Genomic DNA, 24,329 nt, shown 5'->3' with positions numbered 1-24,329 from the left:
TCAGGACATTTACTTCTACTCACTTCTACTCAAATCACTAAACCCGAACCCACATTTAATTATTTTGTTTAATTATGTATAACATTCTAACGAGTATAAGTGATGCTTTAATGTGTTGGCAAAAACATTGGCAATACATCACAGAGTTATATGGAATGAATGTCTATTATTATACTTGCTTTAAAGGCCTGCTGACTGCAGAAATAATGCACTGCATTATGAACTGCTCGTGCAAATTACATCTAAATATGAACACCTGTGCCTAAGAAGTTCATTAAATGAGATCCATCCCACCTCCTCAGTCTTTAATCATATTTCATATTCAGAAACAATTACAAAAGGCAATTTAGCAAACCCTGGAAATGAACAACTCCCTTCCAAGCCTTTTCTCTCAGGCAAACTTGTAATTTACCAATTAGTATGCAAAGAGATTTTAATTCAGCCAGATCCACACCCAAACCACAGAGGCGATTTTCCTTTTTTAATCCATCGCTGAACCATTAATCACTAATCAAAGCTTAAAATGACACACAGATTTAAATATGTACACAATATTATATCGCAAACTATACTATTTTGAGTACTGTTCCTTATGGATGAAAAATAGCAAAATTGCCCTTTCATCATCAAACTATTTTCTTTTTATTGGTCAGATTCAGGCTATCATGGTTCCCCCAATTAGATTTGGCAGGGGTTCTGCTAGTGCACATTTATTTCAGCTGTCTCAAAGCTGAGCCAAAGTTGCTGATTCATAATTATGGCATTCAAATCATTTCAAGTCGAAAATGTGTGAATTTTAAATTGGAAGAACTATGGGCATACACATAAGGAACATAAACTGTTTGATATAGACACCAGCAATCTAGATTTAACAGAACAGAAAAGGCAATCTTAAAATAATAATAAATATTTGAAAAAGATTTGAATTATTTTCTCAATTTCAGCAATGAAATGTCATCTGCCAGAGGCGCTGACACCGATCAAAGCTCAATACAGAAAGTGAGAGCTGCAGAGAATCGACCTTGTCTATTGAAGGACTCTATCTCATACTAAAGGAAATGTCTCCTCTCATTCTCTTTCCCCACCTCAATCTGACCTTGGTCATCTTTTACTCTTTTAACAATGTTCCCATGAGGCTTCAGCCAACACACAACACTCAGCATACAGTACAGAGAAACAAGAGGATATTAATGCATTAGATGGGCAAACATTTGAGAAAAGCTTCCTTATAAAACATATAAGATGAGTTTTAAAATGCAGAGGTGACCAACATAAAATGAGGTGGAGCTTTGGAGCTGGAGGATCCAGTAGGTGAATTAGTAATAATTAATACGAAACAGCATAATAATCGAAAAAGGATGCTAAACTGTTAATGAAGGGGTTTCTTTATGCAGGATGGGTAATGATTAGCCTGTGGAGTGTGATGTTTTCCCTGTCTTAAATCTCTAAGCACCTGTTTTGGTATTCAACTATCATGCAGCCCAGCTGTAGGACATCTCTGCATGCAGCAACAGAGTCTATGTATAGCTAGATGAAAAGCTGGTGCAAAATATTTGAGGGCAAAGGGATAAATTAATGAAAACATAAACTTCTCAGATCTTGATGGGGTATTGATCAGTTTCATTGTGGTATAGCTCATCATCTACATGACTCACCTGAACATAACTCACCTCCTACAAACACACCAAATGAACAGAAGAGTTTTGAGGTTTACAGCTAATCTGATCAGTCAAGCACCTGCTACTTCATCTTATTCACTATACTGTATATGAGGGATTTTATGAAGAAGCACTCTGGTAAAACATGATAAACAATAAACACACTGACTACCAATATATAAACAGCGCAATTTGATGCAAGACATTTATGTGAGAAGCAATGAATTGACAATTTGTTTCAGAGAAATCTAACACAATTTAGTAAGGCTTCCCTGCTGGAAAAACCAGCATATCAGCAAGACCAGCATATGTTGTGTTTTGGTGCAGGATTGCTAAAAAACCAGCACCAAACCAGCATCAACACCAACATCAGCACCATCTAAAACAGCACCAAACCAGTACTAGCACCAGCATCCCATGCTGGTCAAACCAGCATATGTTGTGTTTTTGGTGCTGGTATGCTGGTGACCAGCAGCTAAACCAGCATAGACCAGCATAATTCCCATGATTGTCTGGTTTGATGCAGTTTTTTTCAGCAGGGTTATGCTTAAATAAATAAACTATTTGCCCAAGAGTTAACAAAGTTCCTTTTCTTTTCCAATTGGCAAAATGCTTTTCAGGTATTAACTCTGCTTTATCTAAACAAATGTAATAAAATTTAGATACATTACTTTCAAAAACAAGACTTCATACCTTCCTTTTGCTTCTTAAGCAAATGGGTCTTGTTTAAAGCATTATTAAATGTTTCTACTAGAAAACAGTAGCCTGGGTTTCCCCATGCTGCCTTGCGTGCAAATGTATTCACGCTGCAAGTCTAGCATGGAAACTCTGGCCCTTTTTTGTCCCTGAAATAGGGAACCAATCACAGAACGGGGAGGCGGCAGCAAGACGATGACAACGTCTATGCGGCACACGGAGGCAGTTTTGTTATTTGTTATAATACGGCAACAGACGCGAAGTTACGTTTCAATGCCTTTGATAGTGTTCTTAGTAGTTTTAAAACGCAACTTTATTTAAAGGAGCTGTCAGCAGTGTTTCTACTTAAACTAATCCCTTTTTCAATTGCCTTTGTGTGAAGGGGGATGTAATCTCACATTAAAATGATACACTTTGTGGGTTTTGCTATTAGCTCTGAAAAAAATATTATTATTTTTATGTGAAAGTACCGGGCCGGATTTAGCGTGAAATCCAGTGAAGTCACCTGCATGCGGGCTCCCGAGCCTCTCGCCTCTTCTACTGACTTTGTGCTCAACAGCGACGACACTGATAACAGACTGAAATGACCTGCTCCCAGCACAACACAGACTCCACATATTGTGAAGGAAAAAAGTTATCTGCTGAAGCTCGTAAGGCCAAACGTGAATCGGATCAACTTCGGACAAAAACACGGATTAACATTGGCCGGGCATTTGAATTATGGAGAAACCTCCGCTTTGTTTTGGGTATAAAAACGGATCCGGAGTTGGCTTTCATCCTTTTGGACAGGTAAGCTAACATTACTACAAAGTATGTCAAATATATTTCGATTATGTGCTTTAGTTTTTTAGATGTTGTTTCGGTTTGCTAGCCTTCGCTTTAGCGTGTTTGCCCAGCCGTCGTCAATCGATGACGTAAAACTGCGGACGCGTTTGTTTGCGTGCGTCCGCTTTTTAAATGTCTTTAAACTCGTACAGTCTGACATTGATGGAAACTGAGATTATACAGTGTGACATGGACTTAACTACGATATTGATCGCACCGTGTGGCAAGCAACAACCCTAAAGGACTATTTACCCGAGTTTCCAGCATGTTGTGTGATGCTTTCTCCGGTGTGTTACATCTCAGTCTGGCCGTCGCTCATGAGTTCGAGCACGCGCTAGTAAACTTATTGGTTGCAATCTGAAACATCACCACTAGAGGCCGCTGTTAATTACATACAGCGCCTTTAAAAAAGAGCAACTGTTGGCGTTAAACTGGGCTATTAAATATCCAAGAATGATGTTTGTGTATGGCAAGACATGATAAACACGGAGAATAGGACCAACCTGCTAGGTATCATCGTCGTCGATGAAGTACATTTAACTTATAAATGGTAAGTGGTATTTATTAATATCATTGTCATTATGCGTGTACTGTGGTTGTCGTAATGCCACTAAAATTTGTTGCTTTTCAATACAATATACAGCTACCGGTTTAGTTGCATAGCTTTCAGCTGCACTCGTACCCGATAAAAGTCGTTTACTTTTGAATTTATGTCGCTCTACATACATCATCTGGTAAAATTGAAACGATTGGCTATGAGCTACGTACAGACACATTTGATAGACATTTGTAGCGCTCAATAAACGGCTCTGGGCATTCGTAAACCACGCCTCAAATACGAGAAAATGAGCATATGGTTTCCAGTCCACGTCTCATTCTCTATGAGACTGGTCTGGTGTTAGCTAGGCTAAGAAAACAAGGCACTGGGTAAAAAATGAATTTTTGCACAGCAATCCTTTTAGATCTCAGCTTAAGTGGTGCAGGGCATATGAAAGTGATGTAGGGGCTTTGAGAAGAAGCATTAACACATTCTGCTACACACCTTTGCCAAACAACAGTAAATTTGTTTACACCATTGTACCTAATCCCAGAAGTGTTTCAACTGAACTGTATTGTGTGTGTAACTGTCAGTCAAGCCTGCTGTTATTGCAAACTGCCTCCCAAGAATTATATATATATATATATATATATATATATATATATATAATATGACAATAAAACCACCAAACAGCATGCGCCCTTCACATACACGACAACAAACAAGCTACCAAAATCAAAACACCGATGTTTGTTTCCATTATGGTGCTACTGGATGCAGCAGGAATGCTGAATGTGATACGACACAGGGTCATTTCATATAAACCTGTCAGAGCTCATTTTATTACCCTGGTGACACTGCTGTTTATGCCTGCCAGCGTTCTAACACCTTTCTGCCATACACCCGCACTGATGACTGTCTCCTCTAGATCGTGATGGGCTTTGACTGAAACGAACAGAATAACAAAATGTGTCGTGTTAGGCAGCAAGAGGAGATTGATGTGCTTAATTCTCATATAAAGGTGGATTAACAAAAAATGCCCCCCCCCCCACACACACCTGCTGTTCAGGTATCCCTGCTGTGGTCAGAGACTTGATGTAGTCTCTTTATGTCTGTGTGATGTTAAGCAGAGACAGAATGAGAGATGAGGGGGGTGGATGTAGGGGGAACACGAGCAGAGAAAAGCAGAGAGAAAGGACGTAGAGCTACAGTACTTGGCATAACCTTGACTTGCCATGTTGACGTTGCTAAGACAGATGCTTGAGTAGTTCATAGAACATACAGTAGGCAGGTGATATGGCATTGTAAGTGTGTTTTGCAGTAAAGGTTGCTAGGATGACAACCAGTGGTTGCTAGGGTGTCCTGGGTGGATGCTGAGGCATTACTAACCAGCTTAGGGCGCACTCACATAGGGCTTACCAAACCAAACCATGCCGGGCACGATTGTCCCCCCTCCCTACTTCCCCAGAAACACACACATACAGTACTCTGAGCGATCCGAGTCAGTTCACGTTTTTGTCATTAGGAAAGGATGCGGTTGTTTTGATACCAACAGGAGGTGCTTTCTTAAAGACGGAGTGCACAAAGTTTGAAAAAAATTTTTTTTTGGAAAAGGGAGTCGGGCCAACTACCAAAACACACTTGTAGCCAATCAGCAGTAAGGGGCGTGTCTACTAACCGACATCCTTGCCGGGGTTGCGTATGTGTGGGGCGGGTCTATCAAAAAAAGGTCCAGATTCTATTGGGGTAGGGGCGTGCATGTTTAGATGATTTCAAATATCAACATTGGCTTTCAAACATTGTGCACTCCTCCTTTAACAGTAGATCTCATCGTAACGTTAAGTCTGTGAACCGCGCTCAAGCACACCTCTGCCAGCCGGCCAGGACGTCATTAACCAAACGCCAGTGCACGGTACAGAGTGATCTGAAACAGGGGTCAAACACGCCCGTGCACGGTTTGGTTTGGATAGTGTGAGCGTGTCCTTATTGTGCCACCTCTGTGATGTACCCTTATCAGTGTATACTTTATGTCTATGAAATGATTTATCATCTGCAAGGAAAAATACCGGAATATCTCTTCTCAACTAGTTACATGGAATATTTGTTCTTATGAAAATGTTATTGTCACAACTTAAAAACCTTTCCTTTACATTTTTTACATAAAAATGGTAGGAATTTGAATTAAATACCCTGTAAACAGAGGGGCAGATAAAGAGAAAAACAGGTGAACAGGTAAGAGAAGAAGCGCACATACAGTACTGTTCATCAGGCCCGGAGTGGGTAATCGGGAGAACCGGGAGAATTCCCGGTGGGCCGCTTCACTTTTGGGCCGGTCGAGTTTTTTTTTTTTTTTTTTACATTTGTCACGTTAGTGAGTCTATCTTCTCTTAAATGACACTTCACACGTTTCGCATTAACACTGCAGCGCGCAGCCTCTGCATGGGTTGTACCATGTGAGGGAGTTTTCCCCTCCCCTCCCATAGAGTTGGTTCGGTCCATAGCGCGTCCAGGAAAACTTTTCTCCGGTAGGCTGGGCCGGCCCTACCGTAACAATACGCGTCTGAGAGGAGGAGGGCGTAAAAAACAGGTTGAAGAAAAAATCCATTAGAGGATGATGCTGCCAAATGTGCCAAACTTACAGATTTATTTTCAAGAGGACAACAACAGGTAACTTAAAGAGAAATAAGCCTAGTAATGATTAGCATTAGCAACGTAATTATTCGGCTAATACCGATGTCAAACTATTTACAAGCCAACATTTTTTTTTTAAGTTAAAATATTAGCCTTTTGTGTATACATGACGATTCATAGCAGGGGCGGCGTTTGCGTATGGCAGGGTATGGCAGTTGCCATACCCTAGCATTCAGACAAAACACAAGAAATCAACAGGCTATAATGATGCTCATTAAAGATAATCTTAATTTTTTTCAGTAGAACATATCTGAACATTGGTACATCACTAATATGGATAGTTTACACGTGTGTTCGACTTCATACTATAACACAGGAACCGACATGCGGATGACATCAACGTGCCGCGAGAGCGGTGTGAAAGCAATCTCTTCCGCCTTACCCTCGCGGTACTTTGATGTCATCAGCCTCTCGTTCTTGCAGCGCAGCTTGAATTCCGCTGCAGGAGGTCTCATGATGACCGCTGCTAATCTTTATTTTCGCAAGTAAAATCCTTTTTTTTGTTTTAACATTCATACAGACGCGGTTCTCCCCCACACTCGCGCTATGCATATTGCATACATTATTCCTTGCGTATTCCTTAATATGATTTGTTCTCTGTGGAAACATGTTCTCTTCAACTGGGAAATTGTAGCGCAGTCGAAGTGAATTGTATTAATGATTTGCGGCATTTTTTTATATGGGCACTTGTGGAATAAAAACTGCACGGCGACAAAAGATAAGACTTGTTTTTGCATTTAGCCCTGTTTTACTAAGAGTTTTATTTAGTGTTTCAGTCTTAGTTGGTAAACTACGTGTGCTCTATCACATCATTTAAAAGTCTTTATTGTGTGTTTATTAGTGTTTATTGGCGGTTGCCTTAAAAAGCTTATAAATCACTTGTTATGCTATATATTTACCCAATATTGGATTCAATATTTTTGTCAAATTGTTTTCTTTTTTAATTCGGACTGGGTTTTATGTTTCTATTTGCATCTGATTAATCATAGCCCTCATAGCATTAGCAATGCTAATAATTTATCAACCTTTTCTTGTGGAATAGACTCCAAAAAGGGCTGGATTATTTTTGACCCATAATGTGTAAATATTGGACAGAACACGCTGCTGGATTAAAATTGACCCAATGCTGGGTTGTTTTAACCCAACTGTTGGGTTATTATAATCCATGGTTGCATAACAACAATCCAACATTGGGTTATTTTTAACCCAGCATGTGTTCTGTCCAATATTTACCCATTATGGGTAAAAAATAACATAGCCTTTTTTAGAGTGTAGAGGAATATTTTTGTTAACTTCTCATCTTAAGTGAAATATTATTTAACTTTTACCTTATTTGTTTAACCATGATATTAATAGAAACTATAGTAAGAGCTGAACTGTTGCTTTATTTATCCAATTTGAGAAAAGTGCTAATTTAGAATAACACAGGAAAAAGTGGGCCGGTCTTGGGTACCAAACTCCCGGGCTGAAAAGTGGCCCCACTCCGGCCCTGCTGTTCATCCCCATAGTCACTCCACACCATTACCACACTATTAATCCAGTGCACTCTGACTGCTAAGTAATTCTGCAGAGGTCCATTATGCCCCAGTCACTCAACACATTCCCGTGAGGAACACAGCATGTTCACCAACTATAACCTCGGGGATGGACTGTTGGTTGCCCCCATCAAAACCCAAAGCCTCTAAATATATTCTAAACCCCTATATGATATTTAAAGGCAGCTAACCCCCTGCACCTGCAGTACAATTACACAGAAATCCACGAAACACAAATCATTCAAATATAAACAGATAAGCTTTTGCACAAGCACACATCCTCTTATCTGGAACGTACAATACATCAGTATCAGGTGAACGATCTAAAGACCTCTGACTCTGACTTATCTTTGTCGCCACGTCTCATAATTAACAACACCATCTTACACACAGTCTATGGTAGGGCATGAAGGAAGCATGCCTTCATAAATATTTACTGATTTTGCCATAAAATTGGTGTTAAAGATTCTGTACTACGCAAGTTCCCTCTGTGTAGTGAAAATTAAATGGAGGATTGTCCTCATGAGCTGGTGAGGAGCAATGCCAATGTCACTGACTAAAATCATACAATCAAAAGAATTGTAACCTCCACTAAGGTGGAGTCTTGTTTAAAGGTCAAATTATAAATTGAATTATGACAAAACATTGTGCAACTTTTTTATTTGAATTAACTCAAAATTTTAAGGCAACCAGGTAACTCTTGTTTTTTTACCAGTGCATTTTATTGTGTTAGCAACACAAAAGGATGTGGGTTTGATTCCCAGGGAACACACATGATGGTGACATACTGTTAAAAATTTATAACTTAAATGCACTTTAGATAAAGTGCCAACCAAATGGATAAAACATACTTTAAAATGTTTACATACATTTAAACAGGCACTGTGATTTGTTTAATTATGAGTGGAGATTTCTCGTTAGTAGCAAGAACATCAATAGTAATTCTTCATTAAAATGTATAGTTGTTATCTGTGTGCTGAACCAGAGAAAAAAAAATATTAAAGGGGACATTTCACAAGACTTTTTTTAAGATGACAAATAAATCTTTGGTGGCCCCAGAGTGCGTATGTAAAGTTCATGCTATAATAAATAGATATTTTATTATAGCATGTTAAAACTGTCACTTTGTAGGTGTGAGCAAAAATGTGTAGATTAAGGGGTGGTATTCCCCCTTAGACATCACAAGGGGAGCCAAATTTCAATTACCTATTCCCAGCTCACACAAATAAGTAACTGTTACGTAACATCATCTACGTAATATGATGACCAAACTTAACATCGCAACGTAATCTGCCTGTCGTGGCTACGTCGTGATAACGTAATGGATTAAAAGTTTTGTGTTTAGGTCTCAGTTCAGAGAAATGACCGGTCCTGTCAGCGCTGTGCTGTGCTGGGTTCTTTCACATGCTTGCTAAGAAAGGTTTCCCAAAACTAATTTACTGTGTTTTTTTTTACATTTTCTAGGTTGATAGAAGCACTGGGGACTTAATTATAGCACTTAAACATGGAAAAAGTCAGATTTGCATGAATGTCCCCTTTAAGAGAGGTTACTTGAGAAGCCTACATGGTGGCGGCTTAAAAACTGTTATATCTGGACAATTCAGTGGAGAATATAAAAGAGGTTAAATTTAGGTTGTCACACTGGGTTTTACTAGCCTGTTTCTTTCTAGCTCAAAACTTTCATCACCAAATTTCAGAAGCTCTTTCTGAGCTTCACTGTGGAGTCAGAATCCCAATCCAAACCTCAATCAGAACACCTGCCAACAGATGTTTGAAATGTATTGCGAGAAACAGCAGGGTATAACAACAAATAAACAAACAATCAAACCAAACATATGGTTTGTAGACAGATGTATACAGTCAGGGTTAGCAAGTTCCGAGAAAATAAAGAAGAAAATATAAGATTTGTTTGTGTGGAGGTTACTCTGAAGTGTTTAGTGTGCTTAGTGATTGCAGCACTAGAAGCAACATATTACATTGGGAATTACAGAAAAGAAATAAGATAAAGAAAAACAAATATGCTCTTTTTGTGATTAAAGAAACCTTCTCTGTCAAATTCAAACAAAGATGTGTCCATTCACAAACTAAGAGCCAGTTGTTGAAATAAGACAAAACGTGTTGATGTATCTGGCTTATTGTGTGGCAATGTAGAGGACGTCACATTAACTCACCTGAGCCTAAGCGATAAGATAACATATAAAATATGGTTTTGTACTAGAAAAGAACAAATCATACTTCTCTACATTTTCATTATAGACTTCTTGATTGAACATTTGCTTACAAATTGTACCGTAAGCTATAAAATAGTTACATACATTTAGGCTAACATAACTGGAATCGTACAAACGCGCCAGTCACAGGGCTCACAATTGACCTTTGATTTCACATCACTTCACAAAATAACATTAATTTTTCATTGGTTCTGAAGGCAACTTACCGAAAATCCAGCCCAAAAGGGGCATGAATGTCTGACCCTGGGAGAAGTAGTGAGGGCCAACGCGGCGAAACTGACAGCCAAAATAAGACTCCCCAGCACCATCTGTGAAACCCCCAGAGAAAGCATGATGCGAGTCCGGGTCCGAAACTCCCTCAGTCGTGAGAGTCTGTGGGACAGAGAGACCGGGCTCAGAGAGCGACCCCTCGGCATCGCACTGACCGGCATGGTCGCGACAAAAAAAGTGTTTGAACGAAACCAAACTTCAGTTAAATGAGCTCTCTTCGGATTACAAGATTCAGTCGCTTCTACATCCACAATATAAAAATGAAATCATTGCAGGTTACCAAGACGCACAGAGCATCCTCCAGCTACACGAGGCACCTCATACTGGAATAAACATATATGTCCTGCTCTCACTGTTGTATGGTGATAACTGTGCTGTTTTTTTGCAGGTGTTCAACAACATACATCCAAAATCACACTAATGAAAGAAAACATCGCGTAAAAAACGCTTGAAGGAAGAGCATGTGATCCCTCAAATCCGTCCACAGATCCGTCAGTGGTGAAATCTCTCACGAGCCGTCTTTCAATAATAACATTAAAAATGATCTATGACTAAATGCGTTTGAAAGATACCATTTCAAATGTAAACGAACAAACTTAACATATAAAATCCCGCCGTGCGTATGATGCGCCTTGATATTCCGCGAAGCGTTTCCGACACCAGCGTCAATATTCTCACTCGAATGTGCGCGAGAAGCTCTGCCGCCGCAGCCTCGCGCTAGTAGTCTGTCATTCAGATGTGTGTCCAGGTGGTGGGCTGGGTGGAGGAGGAGGAGGTGGTGGACCGAGGTGCCGCCATATGTAGATGTATACCTACTAAAATCCTTAGATGGATTTAGGCAACGACCCTTTTAAAAGACCCATAAAGCCAAGGCTCGTGGAGGCGTAAAATTATCCTTATCAATTATCCCACTTTATGACTTTATCGTAAAACTCCACACCTCTTATTTAAAGACTGCCCTTGCTTTAGATAATGAAATATACATTTTAGGATAAAATAAAGCACTCAGTATTTTATCAAGCACTTTCTTTTGTAAAAAAAGTATAATTAAAAATTTTATAATTAAATTGCGTATTTGTCGAGCATCTGCAGAAGTATCTGTCTCCATATTTTGCTTTAGATACAAAACCATCATGCAATGCAGCATCCTTTTAATACGAATTTGTAACGTAGTAGATCAAACTAAATTTTTTACGTCTGTTGAAATCACAGGTAGCATTAGCCTGTATCAAAATTAACTTCACTAGGTATGTTATGTTATTACTATACTATTATAGACTGATTGGTTAAATGAAACTTGAGTACAGATGGAACAGATTTCAGTTTTTTGTCTGATGGGTTATTTTTGCATATACAATATCTGATGATCGTCACATGGTCAGTTTGAAGTCATACACAGAGTTGGATTGTAAGGACAAAGTTATATACATATTTATTAATCGCATTGACTAAAACAATATAATATTATAAGTGACACAAGGTAATGAATAGCTGTTACAGTGAATGAATCAGCAAGGTGGAGCTTTGACGCCATCTGCAGGACAAAATGCGTCACTACACATTGATTTTATTACAGCAGTATCCATGTCGCAACGAGACACGTTTTCACCTTGCCTCTCAGGTGAAGAGGACACTATGGGTTGGTTTTCCGGACTGGGATTAGCTTAAACCAGAACTAGGCCTTAGTTTAATTAGGAAATAAAACTAGTTTTAACAAACATGCCTCACTAAAAACATTACTTGTGTGCATTTTGAGGCAAGGCAAAGGGCACTGATGTATATTAACATAAGATATGTTAGTGCAAGCACTTTTATTTTAGTCTAGGACTAGTCTAATCCCTGTCCGGAAAACCGCCTTTACATGTTGTCTTACAACTACAGAAATCACCAGTAACAACAGCGTATTTTAAAAATGATTTTATTTTTTAATACAGTGGCATATTGGAAATTGTGTTAAGAAACAAAACTTTGCCACACGTGAATAGCTAATGTCCAGTCTAAACCGTGTTATATAGCCTAAAGAAGAAGATTTCTGGTGTGCCGTAATATAATGTCTATTAGTACAAAAATACATTTCAGGACACACAATAAAGCATCCAGTATCAGAAATAAATGTGAGGGACACATTTAAAGCACACTGTTTAGAAGAAGTTTACATCAAGCACTTTTGTAAATAAAGAATAAAAAGAAGGTTATCATTAAAAATGCTTACAGTATATATAGTGAGTATCTGTAGAAAATGTGATTTTATTACTGCTAAACACACGTTCCAAGGCTCCAGGGAAGAACCAGAATACAAAGATCATTTTCATTTCGTTCGCTCTCTTTTATAAACGTTTTCCTGCTTAGTTTTATACAAAACAATAAAGACATACAAAAGTCATTTACAAACCAGTATTGAAGGCAATATGCTAGCTTTATGTACAGCCAATTTACTTCCTTCCTGACACCGTTTCTCTTTTAAGGTCTTGTGCATAGCGGATATAAAGAGAAAACCTGTTCTTAGCCTTACACGCTGCTCTTGTGTGCGACACCCAGCTTTATTTTGTACAGTGGGTTGACAAAATGGCAGAAAGAGAATTACAATTTCTTCATAATTTATCATTAACACAACTTAGCAAAAAAAGAAACCAAAAAGGTTTTGTTATTGAAAACGTGAATCACTTCAGATAAGGCATCACTGCTTTAGATGGAGTGAGTAAGAGAGACTGAGGAAGAAACTGGAAGAGACAGAATAAAAGAGAAAGAAAAAGCAGTGGTCTTCACACCTGAGTCAAAGCACATGCATAGATCTCGACACAGCAGGAATGTTCCAGTGCTAAAGTTCATAGATCCGTGAGGAAAATTCTGGTGACACGGTGTCCTTGGCTAGGAAAATTTCAAAGTGTTTATTCTTTATTCTTTAAGGATTTCTCTCCTGAAACTTTTATTTAGCAACGATTCTGCGAATCAGAATTCAAGCCAGCAAATGCATCACACCCAACTGCTTGAAAGAAACCTCAAAGTCAATATTCTAGAAAAGCCGCAATATACATTATACTCATTATGTTGTGCATACTATACGAAGTGAAAATACATTTGCAGAATAATATAGTCTATAATTTTCATCTGCCTAGATTGAATGGAAGAACCTAACAATTAAAAAATACAAATATGTGTGTAGCAAATATTGTAATTGGCTTACAGTGTATTAATAATAATCATTTGTGAGTGGCACAGAGCATGCAGTCCAGTAAAAGTTAATGTCTGTTGTTTGTTATCCTCAAAAGCCTTTAAAAGCACTTAAAAAATAGGAAGAAAACCGAAGAGGAAGATGAGGAGATTCAAACAGCACTTCAGAGAATGTAACCCACCCTGCAGTCTTCATGGTTACAGTAAACAAAGCCTTAGCACAGACAGGAGACTCTTCATTTAGTGATCCTTCATCCTAGAAGACTGAGTGTGTGTTTTCGTTAGAGATAAGGAAGGTTCTCTTTCAATTTATCTGGTCCCACGTTCAGTAACAGGCACGCTGTTGCCCTCCTTAGAAATGGTCAATAAGTACAGACACACAGTTGGCTCCAACCATATAGTTAGGGTCCCCGGGAAGAGATTTGTTTTGCCAATTCTTAGGATCACCTGGATGGACAGAAGAAAATGCAGGTGAATATTACAGAGCAACGGAAAATATACATGCCTGTGTTATAACATGCCCTGATAATAAACTCTATGTACTAAAATAAAGTAACACTCATGCTTGGTTTCTAGCCAGTGCTTATATGTGTAGATATACTGTAGATCAGGGGTCTCCAACGTGGAGTCTGTTAGATGCCAGCCAAAGCACATTCTATTTCTACATTCTACATACAAATTTTCTGAAACGCACATCACTTTACAGAGCAATGTCTATTTGGAATCGACTTTCTGTCTCATCACGCAGAATTAAGAACAAATACAAATTTAAGAGGACAGTAACCCAGGAATTGCTGCAAATGATCTAGTGCCAGCTGGAAATTGTCATGTTTTTTCAAATGGTATTTTTTTTTTCTGAATGTAAGTGCAATGTTTGAATTATCTTGATTGTAATTTGTGTTGTTATTGCTTTGTGTAATGTTATGTTGTGAATAATTTTAAAGAGGACCCCAGGAAGATTAGCTGCCATTAAATGGGCCGCTAATGGGGTACCTATTAAAACAATATTAATAGTCTCAATTGTAAAATGTATTTATTTCATGTTTTTGATATTAGCTTGGCTTCTTTTATGTATTTTAACATTTTAAACAATACTAAAAAACATCAACAAGTAATATAAAATAAAAGTAAAATGAAAAAGTTTTGAGTAGACTATATCATATTTTTTATCCATTGTGGTAGCCCCTGCCCGCAAAAAGCTTGGAGACTCCTGCTGTAGATAAATATTTACTAGATATATGTAGACCAGCCAAAACACTACATAGAATCTAACACAGAATCTAACTTAAAGGGGGCATATCATGAAAATGTTTAAGTGCTAAAATTGGGACCAGTGCGTCTATTAACCTAGAAAATGTGAAAAAGATCCACCCAGTAAATTTGTTTGGGTAAACCATTCTCTGCAAGCATGTAAAAAGATGGATCATTAAAATTTGTCTCCCCTTGTGATGTCAGAAGGGGATTATACCGCCCCTTAATCTGGACTATCCAACCAAGGCACTGCCATTTAGTGCATAGATCAGCTCATTTGCATGTTGAAGGACACACCCAAAAATGGCAAATTTTTGCTCAAACCTACAAAGTGGCAATTTTAACATGCTATAATAAATGATCTATGGGGTATTTTGAGCTAAAACTTCACATATGTACTCTGGGGACACCAAAGATTTATTTTACATTTTAAAAAAAGTCTTGTGAAATGTCCCATTTAAAGCAATACTCCAACCAAATATCAAAATCACCCCATGATGTATTTACCCCTCAAGCAATCAGAGATAAATATGTCCACCATCTTTCAGACGAACACTTTTGGAGTTATTTTTGTGCTTTATGTCCTTGCTTTTCCAATCTTATGAAAACAGGAATCAGGGAACAACTTTTGACTTTAAAACCCAAAAAAATCTTCCTTCACAGAAGTAATCCACACGGCTCCAAGGAGTTAATAAATGTATTTTGCGGGTGATCGATGTGAATATATGCGGTATTGACTTTATAAACTATAATAACTAGTCACTAGTCAATGGCAACGAGCTCAAACTCGCAAGAGTCCAAGATGACGCAAATACTGAAAGCTAATTTTTACAGTTCATAAAGTTTTAAATATGGTTATTTTTCTTACAAAATCGCAATGAATCCCCACAGAAGACCGTTATTAAACCACTAGAGCTGTGTGGATTACCTCTGAAAAGAAGAATGCACTATTTTGGGGTTTAAATTCAAGGACAAGAACATTTACTAAAAGATCTCCAAATGTACTCTTTCTGTGCCAATAGCAACACTAAACAGCATCGGAAAAATAATGGTTTTTAGTTATTGTTAGGTATTGTTGCTATATCCGTCCCGTTCAGGTTGCTATAAAACAGACTGCAATACCAGGGATTTTTTGTAACCCAGGGGGTGACACTTGACATTTTCCCCTAGCATAGCAAGTTAAACCACAATTGAGAAATAGACAATAACTCCTTCATAAAGCTTCAGAACAACTTGTGTATAGGATAACAGTCATGTAAACTCTTTGACTTTCCAGGTACAGTATGTGTGGGGCAGTTAGTCTCCAGCCATTGCTAAAGAACAGCCTTGTTTTTGCAGATTAGAATTAAATGTCTGTTATTAGTTTGGATTGAGACAGGACAGCACATGAAGCTGCAGTATTATCTCTCCACTGCACATTCATATTGAGAAGTTCATTAGCATATAATCCAGGCCAATGCCATCTTTATCAGTAACAGTTACACAGAGAAGAATTAGGGGAAAGGGAAAGAAGGAAAAAGAGAGAGAGATGAAGACCCCGAGAAATGTGCTGCTGCTCTACGTAAGTAGAATAAAGGCAATTACAGCATCTCTGACCATTCAGACATTTGGGTGGCTGTGTGAGAATCCAATCAAAACATAAAAAATATCATGAGTGAATTATGAAATGTACTCATATGACCAATTGAGAGATTCATCATAATGATCAGATGCAAATAGGGCTGTCATGACGGTTGTTTAATAAATTGGGACGATTATAACGGTCAATTGTCTGTTTTATTACTTTGACATTTAATTATCATATTTTTTCGTTTGTTCATGAAATAATCACAACAATGTGTAAAAATTATTTAATTATTTTGCAAGGTTTACCTGGCAGTAAATATTAATACACATAACATATATTTAAAAGTAATTATTTAATCAATATAGGTATCTTTCAAAAACTGAAATTCATAAAAAATAAACAAAATTAAATGTCTAAAAAATAACTGTAAATAAAGAGGCAATCAAAATAAACTGATAATACCAGAACAGCCCTTAAATAGTAGCTAATCCTACTAAGGCCATATTAGTACTGGACCACAAGTCTTTAGTGGTTGCAAAAAAATCAATTTCTTACAGATTCCTTTGCAGCATTTCTTTAAAATGCAGTTTTTCCACTGTATTAGTTGGCTTTTTAATGTATTGCGTTACACTGTCAGTTAAGGAGCGCCATCTGATACGGTCTAGTTTATAAAAGCGCTGCAGCTCCCCCTTGTGGTTTTTAAAGTGTGTTTTAGAATTGCGGTGATCTGAAATCATTGCGATGAGGTCAAACTATCGCGATGAGACCATTTTTAACCATTGTGACAGCCCTAGATGCAAAAGTATTCATTTGACCTATACAGAAACCATGGTTTCATACAGTACACAGAGACGGCTTTAATCAAGAAAATACATAATGTGTATTTAGGCAAAATCTGGTGAACAAAAATCTGCATTGAAATTTTCAACACTGAGCACAACGTTAAGTAATGTTGGCCTTTACAAGTTCGAAACAAATGATTTAAATTTGCATGTTTTATTAACAATACAATTCGTTTGCCTAAACAAAATTATTTGCTACAATGCAAAATCTTTTAAACCACTAAGATTTCATTTTTATTAATTTGATAATATAGTTATTTCTGTTCTTTGTTTTTTGTTGTTGGATTTTTTATTTTATTTAAAGGAATACAAAATAAATAGTTCCACATCTATCTGGAATGGCAGTTATGTTCACATGACTGAATGCTTTTATCTTACTGGTGATTTCTTCAGCAAATGGGGAAAATAAATTATTTACGTTAATGTTTGAAAGGTAATGTAATATTTTGAATTAATGACACTACAACCGGCCACAAATCAGCCACAGAATGAGCAGACTGGAAGAATTGAAAGAGTGAGTTACACCCAGTGAGTGACAAAGGAAAAGAAGCAGGATGAGCTGTATGGATGTGTGAATAAAAGATGCATAAAGACAAGACCCACAACCATGTTGTCACAAAGCCATCCAAAATGACCCCCAAAAGGACAGAGAGAGGACAGCATACCCGACGAGGAGTCGGAGGATTTTAGAGCAAAAGACCAACCATCAGGGGTCATAGACGCACAGTGAGGTAGGCGGAGCTCCACCGGCTTCAGGAACTTCAGCCCGTGAGGGCCACACATCACCAGAGGACTCAGCAGAGTTTCGCCTGTAAACAAAAACACTTTTATTACCCTATGTTGTACAAATTAAAAATACATCTGTATTGCATCTTTGGCAGTTATAAAACAAGGTTTTATGTTTAAATACAAGATGTGTATCAATAACCTTGCATTCAAACACTGTCAGAAAAAGGTTCTTTCACAAATTTAAGAAAAATAAAATCATCAGAATTTCTGGACTGACCTTTCTCTTTGTCCAGCGGTGGCAGGATGCTGTTATCCCGACACACTTTAAAGTAAATTTCTTGCTCCACGCCATCAGGAATTGCTCCTTGAGGGATAATGATGCTCACTCCTGTCTCAATAGAGCTCAGCACCCCACCGTTATTGTTGAAAATGCCTCGTGCTGTAGCCACTACTGTGTGGCTGTCTTCATCGTCGTCGTCCTCTAAAGCACTTGGGCTAAAGCAAAAAATAAAAATTGTGAGCAGCTCTTTTTTAAGCGATCTAAATCCTTTTAAAGTCACGTTTGCTTATAATGTGTTTTTCCCTAATAATGATCTGTCTGCTGATGAGTGTTTATTGCAGATACTCCTTAACTCTTTCCCCTTTAAGCATTTTTTTTTTAAAGTTGCCAGCCAGCAGCAGCATTTTTTTTATGATTTTCACAAAAGTTTAATGCCTTCCAGAAAATGTTCTTTTTAAATATATAAACATAAAATATATCAAATGACAGAACAGACCCTCTGCTTTCAAAAAAAATGTTTCATCCTAACTTTATTTGTTCTCTTTTATCAACTCTTATTGTGGGTAGGTTTCTTCAAAAATGTTTTATTTTTAGGTAATTGCATTTTTGTGAAGGACTTTTGATAGAGATCAGATTCAGAGTGATGATCCAAACATACACAGAGTTTGAACTGTTTTTCCCTATGGGAACACTTCCGGGTTTTATAAGTTGGGTAAGAGCACCACTTGGAGGATAATAGCAGAAATACGGATTGCCGGAAAATTGTCACTTTGTAGGTGTGAGCAAAATGTGCCGTTTTGGGTGTGTCCTTTAAAATGCAAATGAGTTGATCTCTGCACTAAATGGCAGTGCTGTGGTTGGATAGTACAGATTAAGGGGCGGTATTATCCCCTTCTGTCATCACAGGGGGAGCCAAATTTCACTGACCTATTTGTTCACATGCTTGCAGAGAATGGTTTACCAAGTTACTGGGTTGATCTTTTTCACATTTTCTAGGTTGTCAATAGCGGGGAAAGAGTAAAAACGTGTACAAAAAAATACTAAATGATGTTATTATTTACACTACTATACCTGACAGGTATTGCCTTGGGCACTGCATTGGTGTTATTCTGCTGGTATTTGGGTTTCTGGTCCATGGTGCGAGTGAAGGTGTCCAGGCCGCTGTCGTGGTCCGCTGGTTGTGGGGAGCTCTGTGGCTTCACTGAATTACTGATGGGGGCTTTGACATTATCCGTCTTGTTTTGAGAGTCATTAGGCAGGAGGTTGTGATTGAACTTGGGGCTGTCAAACTTGCGCTCGAAGGGCCTTGCAGATGTGGTGTATGGCTTGGGCACAAAACGGTTGTAGCTGGATGTGGCAGGAACGCTGCTGGGCTTTGGAGGTTCGCTTGTGCCGTTAACAGGGGATTTCTCTGGAAAGCTCTTCTGGGGCAGATAGTTGCTCTGTACTGTGTCTTCATGATTAGGTAGCTTCACTTTAGGAGATCCGTGTGTATCAAGCGGCGGGGTCACTGTTTGAAGGAGACAGAAGAGTTAAAATGGTATGTTGAGTTAATGTACTGTAGCTCAACTGTCATAGTAGCAATGCTGATCCATGTGTTTGATTTTATGGAAATGTATGTATGAATTTATTCATTCTTAATGCCATTCCAGCATTCACTGTATGGTTATATTCATGGCGAGAACCAATTAATCTATACACACATTGTGGGGAGGGACCATTTTGCATCTCTAGTTCCCCTAACCTGATGTTTTTGGACTGTGGGAAGAAACTGAAGTACCCAGAGTAAACCCACAGTTTTGCAACATGCAAACAAATAGGCCTCCTGACCCAGCCAGGGCTCGAACCGGGGACCTTCTCGCTGTGAGGCAACAGTGCTACCCCCACTGAGCCACTTGTACCGCCCATGGAAAGTATGTATGTACTAATAGAATGCATCCCAAATGCACCTGTAAGTCACTCTTACCAGCAGGTTTGGGCAGGGTTGGAGGTGGGACAGCTGGGTTTACCGGAGGAACAGGGTTTATCTTCTCCACTGAATCTGTCCTGTGGCACACAAATAGACGGACAAGCTCACACATGAATGCAATCTTAAAGAGATTCATACTTTATTTTATATAATATTTCACAACTTGCTAAGACGAAAATAAAGTAAAAAAATATAAACATAAGACACATATTATTGGTAAGGAATGTACCGTGGGTAGTACCCGGGCTGGCTCTGGGGTTGAGCAGGCTTAATAGCAGGTGTCAGCTGCGGGGAGGGTTTACTGTCATAGCGACGGTCAAAATAAGAGAGCTGTTTCCTGTAGTACTCATCATCTTCATCAGGGTCAGTGTTATTAGAGCGAATAATATCATCCATATCTTCCTTAGGCTGGGGCTGCTGGGGCTCAGGAGCTCTGAGAACAGAAACAGCAGGTGTGCTTTCACAAAACTCCACTACTATAGGAAAGTGCACTAATGCAGCTGGAATTTTACAGGAAACTTTTGTGACCCTGGACCACAAAACCAGTCATAAGGGTAATTTTTTTCAAATCGAGATTTATACATCAACTGAAAGTTGAATAAATAAGCATTCCATTGATGTACGGTTTGTAAGGATATGACAATATTTGGCTGAAATACAACTATTTGAAAATCTGGAATCTGAGGGTGCCAAAAAATTGAATTATTTAAAGTTCTCCAAATGAAATGCTTAGCAACTGCATCCACAAAAAATAAAGTTTTGATATATTTACAGTAGGAAAAGTACAAAATATCATGTAACGTGATCTTTACATACAATACAATGTATTGTTGGCTATTTCAACAAATATACCCGTGCGACTTATGACTGGTATTGTGGTCCAGGGTCATATTTGTGAAGCCACACTAACATAAAGAAGCACAATGTCATGTCTCTTCAAGATCTCAAGCTAAGATCTTGATTTTTATTAGCTTCAGCTCCAGACAAATTAAGAGTTTGGTTCCAAAACGCAATAAATGCCTTTTTTATTAGTTACCGCCAAAATCAGTATTGTATCAGGTCAGTACTAAAAAGTAAATACTTAAGTAAATACTTTGCAGGACCAAAACAGCTGATCGCTGTCAAAAAGTTAATCGACGACGTCCCAAGGATGACAGCAGTAATAAGTGTTCTTAATTTGACAAAGTAAGTGTTTTGATTAATGCCATTAATGATTATTTTTTTATCAGTGTATACCACTAGTCAACTAAATAAATATAACATGGCAAAGATGAATGCACATTTATATATTGATTCAATAGATTTATAGCATTTTGAAAAAAACTTGCCATGAAATATCAGTTTTTATAATAAATCTTTGAAAATCAAATTATGGATTTTAATTTTTTATGTTTTTATAACCTAAAGATGCTATGTGAAAGTTTGTAACAGAAAATAGTGGCTTTCATCGTGTCACTTTCTTGGTATAAAAAAACAAATCTTTACCCAAATTAGTCAAAATGGATTTATTGCGTTTTGGAACCAAACTCTTCAAATATAATGTGGTCTACTAATGGGTTGAAAATCAGTTGCTTTATTGGCTAGCTCATTACCTGAAGGCCTTCTCTTGGTCCAGGTTACTTAAAGAATTGGCTTTGGGCACGGAGGCAGCACCAGGTTTAGGCACCATGTCCACTGGCTGAGGGGGGCAGAAAAAGAGTTTAATAAACTGATATTTAGTTTGCAGAGAAAGAAAAAAATGTCACACTATGTCCTATCGACTGCACTGAGACAAAAAAGCAGCAATGTTACAAAGCTATATCTCAACATTCCCAGAAAGCAAAAATGCTACAAGCAGCTAAATCACAAGCAATATCCACACAGTGTGATCGAGTTCTTTGAAAAGAGATCTGTCATGTAATATTTAATGCTTTTCCACAATCAATCTCTGTCATTCATAGCATGTTATATACATGAGAATATAATAATGAGATTTCATTGTGTGCAGGCAGGGCAACCCAGAGCGACAGCACATAAAAAATTAAGCAACTAACAAAATGTGGGGTTGCTCTTGATTTGCTGCTGTCACAGCCGGTTATTATTACTACTGATTATTTCCAATGCATTTATTCAGTAGAAAACAAACTGCATCAACATACCCGAAGGCCAGAATCTGCAGACTCCCTCACCCTGTCCACAGAAACAGATCGCTTGTTCTCAAACATCTTCACTCTCGTCAGCACGGACTGGTGCTTCATGGCTGGATCTTCTTCTGTTGCTCCTGAAGGAGGAGGAAGATGTGCAGGCTCCACTGGCGGTGAGATGGACTCGGGTTTGGGAGGGGTCACAGAGGGTCCCTTCTGTTGCGGTTGGGTGTAGGGGGGCCTCTGAGAGGGGTCGTAGTACTGTTTAGGGGGCTCTGGGGAGCGAGAGGTGGACTGGTCATACTGCGGCCGCGCATCATATCCTCCCGTGACGGGATGGGGCGGTTCGTCGTGCCGGATGGGTCCGGGGCTAGGTTTGCCGTAGCGAGGTCGACCCGCGTCGTAAGGGATGTCATGGCGTGGCTGAGGGTGACCGTAAATTCGGTTCATACCATCCTCATGAGGGTCATATCCAGAGGGTTGCTGGGGAATGGTCTGGTGGTCATATGGGGCCCACTGCTCTTCATATGGAGGCAGGCTGTTGTCAAAATGCAAGTTAGGGTCGAAGTTACGAGCCTTTGGTTCTATATAGTCATCGTCATAGTGGTAGCCCTGGTGGTCGTAATCTCTGTATGGCTTGTCTTCCTGGTAGATGGGCAGCTGGGAGCCGTATTTGGGCTGCATAGTGTTGGGTTTCACCTCCGTTGGTTCATTCATACGGTAGATGTCCTTCTTGTACATCTGTTGATAAATGTAAAAGGAGGACACGTGTAAGTTTATCATACGGAGAAACTTAAAAACTTTAAAGGCACGGCAATCGATTGAGATGAATGAAACAGCAGAACCCAGAGATGATTAATATTCTGATTAATAGTTGAAGACTGAAGCTTAGCGTCGGCAGAAAGACCTGCAATGAAGGAAGACTCAAAGAGTGCGCAGTTATTAAACAGGTCAACATGAAGGCAGCCATCACACACAATTTGATAGTCAATGAAGGGTCAATCAATTCAATAGATAAAGCAGCAGATATGTTGGGATAAAAATCAGCCAGAAATAAAACACTATTTAGGGAATATTTTGCTTCATTTTTTGAGAAGTAGCCTTTTAGTAATAACAACAAGGTCTGTAATTCGTCTACAGCAGCGCCACACCTCCAAGCAAGTGTTGAATCGCATGTTACAAACAGCAAGGCTACCTTTCAAAGCGAGAACAGAATGGAAAAATCATTTTGAAAAACTGATTATTAAGTCATTGCACAACTCATTTCATTAACTCTATATCAACAAGCAAAAAACGAAAAGAAACCCATGCAAGAGTAGGCAAGCGACAGTGGGGACCTGGGCTTGTCTGAAGGTTCATGAACTACGATCCTAATGCTGGAGGCCTCTGCCATACCCACTGTTGTTTACGAACGCTGTAAAAAGCAAACACGCACAAAGACGCAGAAACGAGAAAGACCTTTGTTTAAAGGCACACATGCAAGAGCTAGAGGAAAGCAGTGCAGCACACAGGCAGGGAGGACGGCGGTAAAACAGAGCACCGGGCTCGGCCGTTAACAGGGCCGGTTTCAGTCCAGAGCAGGGTGGCTAGCGAGGTACCTTGGACTCTGACCCGGGTTGTCCGGAATGGTTGGGGTCGAGAAGCGGGGGCTGAGCTAGCTCAGGGGGAGCTGGGAAGAGAGAGCCAGCCTCGTGGCTGTAGTCCCCCTGAGTGAGGGTGACCGGGTGATCCTTGGCATTCTGGGCTGCTACATTTACATGAGCAACAGGGGGCGCTGTCTCTGCCAGTTTTTCAGGCTGCGGGGGTAGAGCAGCCTCTGCTTTCTGTGAAGGTGTTCAGAAATGTTTAATATACGGGGTCAAATCTCACCAGTGCCATTCAGGTGAGCTTCAACATTTTCCTTTTCTCACCTACCAACAGTTCTGGTTTATTAAAGGAATGTTCCAGGTGCTA

General features: G+C 39.0%; 2 protein-coding genes across 12 annotated transcripts in view; both read right to left on the bottom strand.

The window, feature by feature from the left end:
• The window catches only part of fam189a1 (family with sequence similarity 189 member A1), a 139,068-nt gene extending 127,803 nt beyond the window's left edge, over positions 1-11,265 (bottom strand). Inside the window, exon 1 of the mRNA XM_065267669.2 lies at positions 10,381-11,265. Coding sequence (XP_065123741.1) covers positions 10,381-10,605 — 225 coding nt within the window. The 5' untranslated portion in view covers positions 10,606-11,265. The remainder of the gene's footprint in view (positions 1-10,380) is intronic.
• A 1,081-nt stretch (positions 11,266-12,346) lies between these two features.
• The window catches only part of tjp1a (tight junction protein 1a), a 111,255-nt gene continuing 99,272 nt past the window's right edge, over positions 12,347-24,329 (bottom strand). For 4 of the 11 annotated variants that reach the window (XM_065267530.2, XM_065267531.2, XM_065267535.2 and 1 more), the window contains 9 exons: positions 23,975-24,199; positions 22,392-23,117; positions 21,846-21,931; positions 20,483-20,686; positions 20,251-20,330; positions 19,356-19,794; positions 18,282-18,499; positions 17,941-18,084; positions 12,347-14,062 (listed from right to left, as the gene is read on the bottom strand). In XM_065267530.2, the coding sequence (XP_065123602.1) occupies positions 13,968-14,062; positions 17,941-18,084; positions 18,282-18,499; positions 19,356-19,794; positions 20,251-20,330; positions 20,483-20,686; positions 21,846-21,931; positions 22,392-23,117; positions 23,975-24,199 (2,217 nt within the window). In that variant the 3' untranslated portion in view covers positions 12,347-13,967. The remainder of the gene's footprint in view (positions 14,063-17,940; positions 18,085-18,281; positions 18,500-19,355; positions 19,795-20,250; positions 20,331-20,482; positions 20,687-21,845; positions 21,932-22,391; positions 23,118-23,974; positions 24,200-24,329) is intronic. The other 7 variants (XM_065267532.2, XM_065267534.2, XM_065267533.2 and 4 more) reach the window with 4 other exon arrangements.

Source organism: Paramisgurnus dabryanus, chromosome 2, assembly GCF_030506205.2.
Source record: "Paramisgurnus dabryanus chromosome 2, PD_genome_1.1, whole genome shotgun sequence".
Lineage (NCBI taxonomy): Eukaryota > Metazoa > Chordata > Actinopteri > Cypriniformes > Cobitidae > Paramisgurnus > Paramisgurnus dabryanus.
This window is presented reverse-complemented; position numbering and strand designations above follow the sequence as displayed.